General features: G+C 40.7%; 1 protein-coding gene across 3 annotated transcripts in view; it reads left to right on the top strand.

Annotated features, from left to right (window-relative positions):
- Positions 1-12,600, top strand: part of SPEF2 (sperm flagellar 2) — a 736,330-nt gene that overhangs the window by 50,302 nt on the left and 673,428 nt on the right. For all 3 annotated transcript variants that reach the window (XM_069220893.1, XM_069220901.1, XM_069220907.1), the window contains exon 2: positions 6,089-6,191. In XM_069220893.1, the coding sequence (XP_069076994.1) occupies positions 6,089-6,191 (103 nt within the window). The remainder of the gene's footprint in view (positions 1-6,088; positions 6,192-12,600) is intronic.

Genomic DNA, 12,600 nt, shown 5'->3' on the forward strand with positions numbered 1-12,600 from the left:
TACTGTGCAGTAGCCTTTGAAGAAGCACAGAGTGATCAAGAATGTTTGTTTGAGAACAGAGTGCTGGCCTAGGCAAAAACAGTTAGATAAACAGAAAATAAAACAAGACCGTAAAAATGGTTAGTGTAACAATAATAAGATGAAGCTGAATAAAATATAACTAGGTTAAGGTGCACAGCAGCCTAGTGTGTTAGAATAACGTGCATGGAGCTATAACCAAAATGGCTACACAACAGTGGGACTCCCTGTTTGCTACAGGTGAAAAATTGCTAACCAGAGTCCCCTGCACCAACTCCTGAAGAAACTGAGGAGCTAACCACTGTCCAGTGACCAAATTGGACTTTGTGCCAAGTGCATTTTGGGAGTTGTATTCCGCACCCTCGAGGAGCATCTCTGGAACCTTGGGGTGAGCTGTGGACCTAAAAAACCTTAAAAGAACATCTGTGAGAAGATCCAGAAGTTTAGAGAACTTTTGGAAAAAAGGGACCAACCCACTGCGACAACTCTAGCTGGCTTGCCTCGTCCCGGTGAAGAAAATCTCTGAAAAAGTGACTATGTCCGAATGTAGAAAGTTGACCGGGATCTCCCAGGCAGTGTATCCGAAGAGGGCTCCAACGATGTCGGATTTAGAATCAGGTTTGCTCCGGTTGAAGGATTTTCATCTCGCACAAACGACTTAAGTCCGAAGGTAAAAATCTCCACCGAGGGCTCCCGCGACGCATATCTGAGGAAGAGTTCCAGGAAGTCGGATTGGAATGGCTACTTAGTCTCGCTGAAAAGAATCTTCAAGAAAACTACTAAGTCCGAAGATAAACTTTTGACTGAGGCCTCCCCTGGGCTGTAGCCGAGCAGGGCTCCATCGCGGTCAGCCTTTAACTTTGACTTTGCCCCGGTCGAGGTGCGACCAGATCACCAGATTGGCACTTTGTTTGTTTCTAAGTGCTGAAAAGCATTAATTCTTTAAAAATTAATATCTCCGGTTCCCTTTATCCGATTTTATTTGTTTTGGTGTCATTGTAAAGCTAAAAATACTTCCTATTGTTATAAATTGGTTTTGGATTTTGAAACTGTTTCATATGTTTTTTTTTTATTACTGTTTTGTGATATTTGAATGCTTTACTTTTTGTCTCCTAACGCCTTGTCGCTCGTTGCCGTTGTCGCTCATTGCCAAGCTACCAAGGGTTGAGCTAGGTTTTATTTATTGAGACCTAACTGGACCTAAGTGGACGTTAGTGGTTGTTAGAAATGGGTCTTTGGTTGGCAGTCAGGTTACCCTTTGTCCAAGCAAGGACCCTCAACCTAATCATGGTACATCACACACAATCCATATTATCCTGTGCCCACCCTCTGGTAGCTTGGTACTGAGCAGTCAGGCTTAACTTAGAAGGCAATGTGTAAAGTGTTTGTGCAATAAATCATATACTAACACCATATAGCACCACCAAATAAATACACCACACAGTGTTTAGAAAAATATATAATATTTATCTGGATAAGGGCAGGTCAAAACGATTAAAATGCAACAAGTAAATGTTGATATATCACTGAAAAGTGATCTAAAGTGTCTTAAGTCTTTTAAAAGCAAACAAAGGCCCTAATTTTAACCCTGGCGGTCGGTGACCTGGGGATTTTGGCTTCCCTTAACGCCAGCCTGTCCGTGGCGGTGAATACGCCATGGAAAGGCTGGCGGTAAGGGGACTCAGGGGGCCCCTGCACTGCCCATGCACTTTGCATGGGCAGTGCAGGGGCCCTAGGCACAGCCCCATCACGATTTCCACTGTCTGCTTGGCAGACAGTGGAAAGCGCCACGGGTGCTGCTGCAGCGGGGATGTCCAAATGCAGCCAGCAGGTTCCTGGACGCATAGGCGACTGTCCATCCAATATTGGCGGTCGGCCTCGGCCAAACACCAATGTTGAAATGAGGGCCAAAGTCTCCTTCAAACACAAAATATACCTGGTTTGCGTGAAAAATCTCCACAAAAAAACGCAGAGGAGGAGATGCGTGGAAAGAAAGGGGTGTGCATCGAATTCTCGGGCCGCACACGGCGATGCGTTCTTTCGTTTTCACGCAGGGATGGCTGTGCGTCGATTTCCGGCACTCGGTCGTGGATCCTCTTCGGGTTGTGGGGTTTTCAAACACCCCGGGGACGATGCGTGGATTTCCTGCGCTGGCAAAACGAAGTCACAGAAGCTGCATCGATCCGGTGGGCGTTGCATTGAATTTTCTACTGCACTGCAGGCTCTGCGTTGATTCCTCTCTGGAAGTCAGGTTGCGTCTTTCCGGCGCGGCTGTGCGTTGATCCAGTGGGCCGTTCACTGAATTTCTGGTCGCTACTCTGGTGCTGCATCGATCTTCTCATTGCTAAGTCGGGCCTCGTTGTTCTGGTTTGGCGTGCAGTGAAATTTTCACCATGGTGCAGGCTGTGCGTTGTTTCTGGCAGGCTGTGCATCGAATTTCGCCGCACAAGGAGTCCTTCTTGTAGAGGTGAAGTCTTTTTGGTCCAAGCCTTTGGAGAGCACTTCTTCACCTCAGCCAGAGAGCAGCAAGGCAGCAGGGCAACAGCAAGGCAGCAGTCCTTAACAGAAGGCAGACAAGTGAGTCCTTTGGGCAGCCAGGCAGTTCTTCTTGGCAGGATGCAGGTTCTGGATCAAGTTTCTTCTCCAGGAAGTGTCTGTGAGGTAGAGTGTCTGCCCCAAGAAGTGTCTAAGCCGGTAGGGTCAGAGACCCTGCTTAAATACCCAAATGTGCCTTGAAGTGGGGGAGACTTCAAAGAGTGGCTTAGAAGTGCACAAGGTCCCCTTTCAGTTCCATCCTGTCTGCCAGTGTCCCAGTAGGGGGTGTGGCAGTCCTTTGTGGGTGGGCAGGCTACTGTCCTTTGACATGTAAGTGTCAAGCCCTCCACCCTCCCAGCCCAGGAAGACCCATTCAAAATGCAGATGTATACAAGTGAGGCTGAGTATCCTGTGTTTGGGGTGTGATTGAGTGAATGCACAAGGGAGCTGTCAACTAAACATAGCCAGACGTGGATGGGAAGGCACAGAAAGATTTAAGTGTAGAGAAATGCTCACTTTCTAAAAGCAGCATTTCTAAAATAGTAATATATAATATCCAACTTCACCAGTCAGCAGGATTTTGTATTACCATTCTGGCCATACTAAATATGACCTTCCTACTCCTTTCAGATCAGGAGCTACCACCCAAACAATATATGAGGGTAGCCCCAATGTTAGCCTATGAAGGGAGCAGGCCTCACAGCAGTGTAAAAACGAAGTTAGGAGTTTTACACTACTAGGACATATAGAACACACACGTACATGTCCTGCCTTTTACCTACATAGCAGCCTACCTTAGGGGTGTCTTATATGTAGAAAAAGGGGAGTTTAAGGCTTGGCAAGTACTTTTAAATGCCAAGTCGAAGTGGCAGTGAAACTGCACACACAGGCACTGCAGAAGCAGGCCTGAGACATGGTTAAGGGGCTACTTATATGGGTGGCACAACCAGTGCTGCAGGTTCACTAGTAGCATTTAATCTACAGGCCCTGGGCACATATAATGCACTCTACCAGGAACTCATAAATAAATGGGTATGATCCAATGTTACCATATTTTGAGGAGAGAGCATATGCACTTTAGTACTGATTAGCAGTGGGAAAGTGCGCAGAACCAGCAAAAATTAGGTCAGAAAAAGAGAAGGAGGAAGGCAACAGTGGCCTATGACTAAGTGTAGGTACTTACCAGTCCTTACCAATAACCCATTTTCCAACACAAGTCCACTGAGGAACAGAACCCAACACTTAAGTGCCATGCAAATTAAGTCACAGTGATGGGGACATTGTTTGCAGCGATACGAGTAATGACTGAAGAAATACCTCTCATGACAGTTTAAACTATTTGTATTACGATTTTCATAGATTATCATGTGCGATATCAAATTCCCTTTTCAGGCATGAATATGTATTAAAAAAAAAAAAAAGCCCGTACGGCAGCCATCATCCAATGTGCTGGTGGTGCACACAGCAGAACACGCCAGCAGCCACCCTTCTTGCAGGCTGGTCACCTGCTCTGTGCACAAGAACCACTTAGGCATGAACTTACTAATAAATAGCTGACAGATGGTACAGCGGGGTCACTCGTTTCTTTTTGGGGATTACATTGTTTCTTGTTTTCTCCTTCCGTTCTACTTGTTTGGAGAGCAGGTTCTGTAACTGTGGGCAGCGTCGCCGTACCTGACTTTCTGCTCCCAAAATGACCCAGTTGTAATTGAGGAGGGCAAATCACATGAAATAGTCGAAGGTTGTTCTTTTGTTATTTGGAGGTTGCTCAATGCACCAGGGAGCTTTTGAAATACTTGTGTAAGTTTAAACTATGCGTGAATTTTTTTTTATTTATCACACGGTTGCTTGATCCATTCACTGGCAGCAGATGGGAAACTATACTGTTTCCTTTATTTTTGTAAATAGCCATGCTTTGGAACATGTCCTGGTTTGTTGATGTTGCCTAGAACACTTGTCGGTGTTGCATGCTGTTACTTTTAGGGGTGCTTGTGGCAAGTGCACATGCAGCAGAATATGGAGAAAGGAGAGGCTGGAGGTCACTGGGGGCAGAAAGACAGCTATATTGTCTTCATTTTAAGTTAATATCAAAATGCGGTCCCCACAAAGCCAGGGTTTGCTTCTGTGTGCACATGGATAACATCCAGCTGACCTTTGGGTTCTTTCATGACTTGCAGCAGGGCGTCCAGTTGTACAGCGCACTCATCAGTTGCTTATTTCTCACTCACTAGTGGCATGGTGCTTACTACACCGGGAGGTGTTGAAGGGACCGCAATGTAAAAAAAAAGCATTACGTGAACTGTGGGTATCACTAAAATCTATATTTTGAAAGCACCATGTTTATCTTTAAACAGTTTACGCATTTTGTAGCAGTGTATCTTATACTGTGTGTAGTACAAGTTTAAAATAATAAATTACATATACACATTGCTTTCTGTCACAGGTTTGTCACAGGCTGTGACATTGTAGCACTAAAAATGCTCACCAACCTAATCTTAGCACACACAAAAAAAAAAAATTATTCACATAGGAGGAACCTAATGTATTTACTGATGCTTGTTATAGCCAGCCACCACCTAATACCAGAACTGGGAATCTGTTACTGTAGATGAAAATAGTCACAATTTCCCATCACCTCACTATGGATAGTTACAAATCAAACGCCTATATGTTGGTACCATTATCTTTAATATATTTCATTAGGCAACTTTAAAATTGAATTGTATTATTTAAAGGTGGGCGCTGAACTTCGCTCCACACGCGGTTTGCAGTTTTTCCCACTTCATGCTCCTGTTAAGGCACGGAGTTCAAAAAACTCTGCATCGCAGAGTTTTTTTTCCTCATTCACGCTCGCCAACGTTAAGTCGACGAGCAAGGAACATCTTACACAGACCACCTCCCAGCGAGATTTCTCAATGCGGGCGATCACGGATGGTTGCTACCGCTCGCGTTGAGAAACTTTCCGGGCCCGCTCAAGTAGAAAATCTATTCGAGTGGCAGAAAAGAAGCAGTGCCCTCTTGTGCTGTGTGTGGTGTGGTTTGCGCTGATTTTTCAGCACGGGACAAACACCCAGTGCTAAAAATAGGCGCGAAAGACGTGAACTAATGCACTCTGCAGCTTGCAGAACTCCTCGTTGCTTGGCAACGTTTTTGGACACTGTGCGAAGTTCCACATAGTGGAACTCCACAAACTTCGCTCAGGCCTAGTATTATTCTGTTACTGTTTTAAGTTTACTTGCCAAACTCTTTTTGTCAACTAACTGCTCAAGTAATCTTTTCTCTCTTTCTAAATAACTACATTCTTGCCTTCTGTCTCTTCCCAAGGGAATACAATATGGTTTAATAAAGACTGAGCCCATTGTTGCCAGGGTCAGTCAGTCTTGTACACAGCACATGTGTCCATTGCCTATAATCTTCATATATTTAAGCCATCTTGTTAGTTTGCTCCTCCCTACTCCTACAACTGGGGTCTCCCTGTGCTTTGTAGCTTCTACGCTTATTTCAGTCTAACTTCTGTTTTGTATTTTTCCCACAGATCCGAAGTCATTCGCTAAGGATTTTGCCACTGGTTACCTCATTGGAGAAGTTCTATACAAATATCAACTCCAGGATGATTTTGATCAGTTTTCACAAAGTCGGTTAGTATGCTTTCAATTACAGTAAGCTAAAAATCTTAGTTTCAGTATCTAGTATTTCGTTGATGCTAAAACAAATTGCAGATTTGTCAAAGAATCTTTTGAAATGTGACTTCACCAGCTCATGTTTTTAAATGCAGTGGTTGTGTAGTGATGCACAGGATTGTTGTATTGGTCATGTACTGAAACAATAGGTTAGTGTGAATGCTTTTCGGCATGTTTTTAGGGTCTGTTGTTATATGCTAATGTCACTGATCATCAGCCTTACTGTGCACCGCCATATCGTAGATGTTTACAAGTTTACACAGTGTGCTGCTGAATTCACATTAAGGGATTTGACCTGACATAAAAAGTGCCTGTAATTTAAGATGCATGGATGAATGACGCCACTATGTGGCACAATATGCGCCTGTATTATTACCCATTTAATAAGAATGCAAACTATGCACGTGTCATTTGGTAATGCTTGTTTTTTACTGCAAGCGTTCGCTATCATCACTCAATGCGAGCAGAATTGGGCTCCTTCTGTGTATCAGATATGCCCGATGCCAAGGACTTTGATCTGTACAACATAAAACCCCCTGTGTCTAAACCTCAAATTTCATAGCTTGCTCTGTTCACATAATAAACATCAAATTTACATTGAGTTACTTAAAGGAGACTTCACATGAATATAAATGTTTATTGTAATAGTTAATTAAAACTCTCCCTCGCTCTCTCTCTCTCTATATATATATATATATATATATATATATATTCTCATCCAAATGCTCAATACTGAGCTCAATCAACCCTAGAGGGGTTGTGCAAAAAGACCCCCACAAGCAGACCGGTAATAAATAAGCCAAAAGAAAATGAATAATATTCGCACACTCAGGGTTCGAGGAAAAGCAAAAATCCTTTAATCACAAACACAAAGCGTTTCGACTGACACAGCAGCCTTGGTCACGTGATAATTACCACCAATAGACATCTACTAAATATTGCCACTTCATAGACATAGAAATTAGACAAAAATAAATAACCATAAGAAACAAAAATCGACTATCAAAGTACATACTTGAAAAATACTAATTTGTCTGTCACATTATATTATGCTGAGTATAAATATATATAAACAATATACTGGTTCATATAAAAATATAGTACACAAAACCTCACGGAGGTAAAACTCCTTCACGTGTTACCTCCAAATTGAAACTAGAGGACCTGCTCTAATTATCAATACGTGGAACTTTATATATAAATATTAATATATATTAGCAAAGAAAAGGGGTGCGATATTACACAGATTATACTCCACTGGACCATAATATAAATAATCAAATATCGTCAATTTAAGCCCAGTGGTGGTAATCACAATTAATAAAACGCACTCCCTCTAAGCCAGAATTCCTAACCAAAGTGACCCCGTACTGATAATAGTCATCATATTCAATTATACTCGCAAATTTGTAATAAAGGTCAATAATAATAAGACAGAAAAACAAACTATCAAATATATAATTGAAAATCATTTTCTTATCTGTGAATTTGCAATAAAAAATCATCACCCTGTTATAACGTGCAATATAGAGAAAACGTTTGCAAGCAGGGCTCAGTAGTTTTCCATCCGGCCCACAACATCTCTTTGGGAATGATCCTATCAAATTGTGCGTTATTAAGTTGACGCATAACTTCCTCAATATATTTTTGTTCATCCATGAGCACTATGTTCCCACCTTTGTCGGTCGAACAGACAATGGTTTCACTATCACCGGCCAACGTTTTAATCATGGTTCTCTGAGTCAGATTTTGATTACATCTAGGTTTAAACCATGTTTTATGTCAAATTGAACAAGATCTTTAACCACCATATCATAAAATGTATCGATATTATCATGGTTCATTATAGGGAAAAATTTTGATTTAGGTTTAAATCTAGTTGGAACAGATAAATCATAGGTAATATTCAACTCATCAAGAATTTGATAGACGTTATTCATTGCATTGGGATCTAACTCAGTTTTCTCCAGTTCATACAATACTATTAACGAGTGAACATCACTGATACTTAACACATCGTTTTGATCATCTTTTTGGAATCCTCCATCACCAACATCAGGGGAATTTTTCAATTTGAACCATGTTCTCAACTTCAATTTCCTAATAAATTTGAAGAGATCAATCCGTGTCTCAGCGTAGTTGAAACGTTCAGTAGGACAGAATGAAAGACCTAGACATAATGTCAATTTATCACTCTCAGATAGTACAAAATTAGATAAATTTACAATTGTTCTATTCACCATATTGATATCCATTATGTCTGCAAGTTGGAGCTTCTTGTGTTTTTTTTCCACTTGCCCCATGTTGAGATCTGTTCTTATTGCGATTTCTGAGTCTTTCTCGCCTGTTCTGACTCCGCCCGTCTTCCTCTTCGGCCGGATGTCCTGCCTTTGTAGTTTGAAATTTGTCCTTGTTGATTCGTGGATACTTCCCTGCCCCATCACAGCAGGCGGTATTCGTCTAAAGGAGTTGCTGGTTTGTTGATAACTTCATCAGTAGACTTCTCACTCTCCGTAGAACTAGGAGTGTCAGACTCCTTCATACTTTCCACTTCACTTTCCGAAATAGACTGTCTATCATCTATTAGGTGGAAAGCAGAGGATGATTTGTATAAATGATCAAAGTTCCTACTAAAAGTCAGAATTCTTCCACTTTCATAATCGCCTATGTCTCTATGCAATTTCTGTTGTTTCTTAATTTTGATATCATCCTCGTATTTTCTCAATCTTACATTTATTGTCTCCAAAGATTTCGATATAGTTTCCTTTTCTGATCGTAGATCAAAATCATCCTTCAATTTCTTAATGTCCCCTAATAAAGCTTCCCGATCCTGCCATGCATATTTGATAAGTATCTGAAGAATATGTCTTGAACTGAGGGCTGAGTTGTCTGCCCATTCCTTTAGCATCTCCGGATTAGGTGTTTCATAAGAAGGTGTAATAAAGATACGAAGGTCCCTTGGGACCATTTGTTGATCAACACACTTTTGCAGGGATGTGGCTTCCCACCATTTAGATATTTCAGGTTTGCATAATTTCTCCAATTTATGTAACAAAATATTCAAATCATTACTACTTTCCTGGCTGCTGGTATGGGGACTCCTCTTGAATGCATTTTTGGAAAATAATGTTTGTGCTGCCAACCGCCTCTCATTTTCTACATCATCATTCATTGCACAACAATCCTGCAACAAATTATGATTAAAACAGAAGTTCGTAATTACCTAGAGTCCCCTAGGAAAATTCCTAGTTTCCCTTGCCTAAATAACCAAAAAATAATACTGTTATAGCTGTAACAAGTTCAGTTCTGACTGCGGCAGTCAAAGTTATAAGATTTATCAAGTGCGTTCCAACAATGAATAAACAACCGTCATTATTACTTCCTCGAAAAGAGTCTTTATGAACCATGATAATATCGATACATTTTATGATATGGTGGTTAAAGATCTTGTTCAATTTCGACATAAAACATGGTTTAAACCTAGATGTAATCAAAATCTGACTCAGACTCAGAGAAACATGATTAAAACGTTGGCCGGTGATAGTGAAACTATTGTCTGTTCGGCCGACAATGGTACGAACATAGTGCTCATGGATAAACAAAAATATATGGAGGAAGTTATGCGTCAACTTAATAACGCACAATTTAACAGGATCATTACCAAAGAGATGTTGTGGGCCGGATGGAAAACTACTGAGCCCTGCTTGCCAACTTTTTCTCTATATTGCACGTTATTACTGGGTGATGATTTTTTATTGCAAATTCTCAGATAAGAAAATTATTTTCATTTATATATTTTATAGTTTGTTTTTCTGTCCTATTATTATTTACTTTTATTACAAATTTGCGAGTATAATTGAATATGATGACTATTATCAGTACGGGGTCACTTTGGTTAGGAATTCTGGCTTAGAGGGAGTAGGTTTTATTAATTATGATTACCACCATTGGGCTTAAATTGACGATATTTTATTATTTATATTATGGTCCAGTTGAGTATAATCTGCGTAATATTGCACCCTTTTTCTTTGCTAATATATATTAATGTTTATATATAAATATTATTGATAATTAGACCAGGTCCTCTAGTTTCAATTTGGAGGTATCACATGATGGAGTTTTTCCTCTGTGAGGTGTTTTGTACTATATTTTTATATGAACCAGTATATTGTGTATATATATTTATACTCAACATAATATAATGTGACAGACAAATTATTATTTTTCAAGTATGTATTTTGATAGTGGATTTTTGTTTCTTATGGTTATTTATTTTTTGTCTCATTTCTATGTCTATGAAGTGGCAATATTTAGTAGATGTCTATTGGTGGAAATTATCACGTGACCAAGGCTGCTGTGTCAGCTGAAACGTGTTGTGTTTGTGATTAAAGGATTTTTGCTTTACCTTGAGCCCTGAGTGTGTGAATATTATTCATTTTTTTTTGGCATACATATATATCAAACCAAGGCCCTTTCAGGGTTAGAGTGACGCATAAATTATGCAAAAAACAAAGGAGAACTCTGGGAAGTTCCCAATTTAGGTGGAGAGCTGCTCTAGTAAGGAGCACTCTGCAACACCAGCGACACTCTAGATTTGCTCACCTCAAATGTCTGCTTATCTAGCAAAGTTTTTAAGCATAGGATCAGCACAGTGCTATCCTCGCCGAGCTAGATAGTGACAAAGTCTTTTGCCACTTGTACAGCAAAATCTTTAAGCATAGGATTGACATAGTGTCATCCTCGCCGAGCTGTAAAATGACAAAAGTCATTTACCACTCCAGGCAAAGTATTAGAGCTTTGGACTGGTCAAATACCGTCCAAGCCAACCTGGAATGAGTAAAGCAATCACTATCTAGCTCTGCGAGGATAGCACTGTGCTGATCCTATGCTTAAAAACTTTGCTAGATAAGCAGACATTTGAGGTGAGCAAATCTAGAGTGTCGCTGGTGTTGCAGAGTGCTCCTTACTAGAGCAGCTCTCCACCTAAATTGGGAACTTCCCAGAGTTCTCCTTTGTTTTTTATATATATATATATATATATATATATATATATATATATATATATATAGTGTTAAAATATGTACAAGTTGCACACCAGAACATAAAACACAATTACAAATGGTGTCAGTTCACGTTTACTTGCATATGTACTATGATAAGAATTCATTATAATGTGTTAATCAATAAAAGCAGACAGTATATAATATTATTGCATCTTGCATCACCTTAACATGACTCAGCTTATAATTGTGAGCTAGTCTTAAAACATCATTATCATAATCTTTATTTGGTTTACCAGTAGAACCATAAAAGACAACAGCCCTACAACATTAAAAACATTATACATCTGATAAGAATTTACGTTTTCTGACGGCACCTAATGAAAAGTTAGCCAAATAGATGCACGTTTGCACATCAGATAACATTAAATAAAGCAAAGCAGGTCGTATTTGAACACAGTGGGTTCCATCTGGCAAAGGTACAATAAAAGAATTATGACCTTTTTTTCATAAAAAATAACAAACATTGTAAAGTGCAATGTGTTGAGGTGCCATTACAGTTACGTAGAGTCAAAACAGAGTCAAATTAGCTACCACGAGGAATGGTCAACAGGGAATGAATACAATTTAACCCAAAGCAGGTCAAAAGAAAACAATGGTGGTTTGACATGTAAAAAGGTAAGTAAGGCTCAATAAAAGGCGTAGCTGGACCGATAACCCAGAAGAAGAAGCTGCATCCGCAGGATGTCATCTAAGAACCATAGACCAAGTACCTCATGGATAATAAAGGATGGGAGCCTTGAGGAAGGCATAAGGCCTTAATTTATTCACTACTACTAATAACCCCTTCTGTGCCGCGGATTTAATGGGTACGTCCTGCGGCACAGTGCTGCTGTGCCCAGGACGTAACCATTACGTCCTGGGCACACAGCCCAGAGGGAGCGCTAGGGCTCCCTCTGGGGTGTTCCCCCTCCAACCCCCCCAAGTCAGGGATGGAAGGGAAAGCCCTTCCCCTTCCACCCCCGACCCCCCCCACCCCCGTGACGCCAGCGCATGCTGATTGTCACAGAGCCTCCCCCATCACGATCAGAAGAGAAATGCTTTGCATTTCTCTTCCGATCACGTGGGGGAGGCCGAAAGAGGCTTCAAAGGGAAAAAAAGTTATTTCCTTCCCTTTGAAGTCTCTCTCTGCGTTTTGGCAGCCGGATTGAAAGCAATCCGGCTGTCAAAACGCCCACTAGACACCAGGGATATCTTTTTAAAAATGAAATGGACATAAGGGAGTGACCCCTTGGGCAAGGGTCGCTCCCAGGGGCGGCATTTTTTTTTAAGGCTATGCAGAAACCTCTAGGCACCAGGGATAATTT

Source organism: Pleurodeles waltl, chromosome 1_1 (genome assembly GCF_031143425.1).
Source record: "Pleurodeles waltl isolate 20211129_DDA chromosome 1_1, aPleWal1.hap1.20221129, whole genome shotgun sequence".
In the NCBI taxonomy this organism is placed as follows: Eukaryota; Metazoa; Chordata; class Amphibia; order Caudata; family Salamandridae; genus Pleurodeles; species Pleurodeles waltl.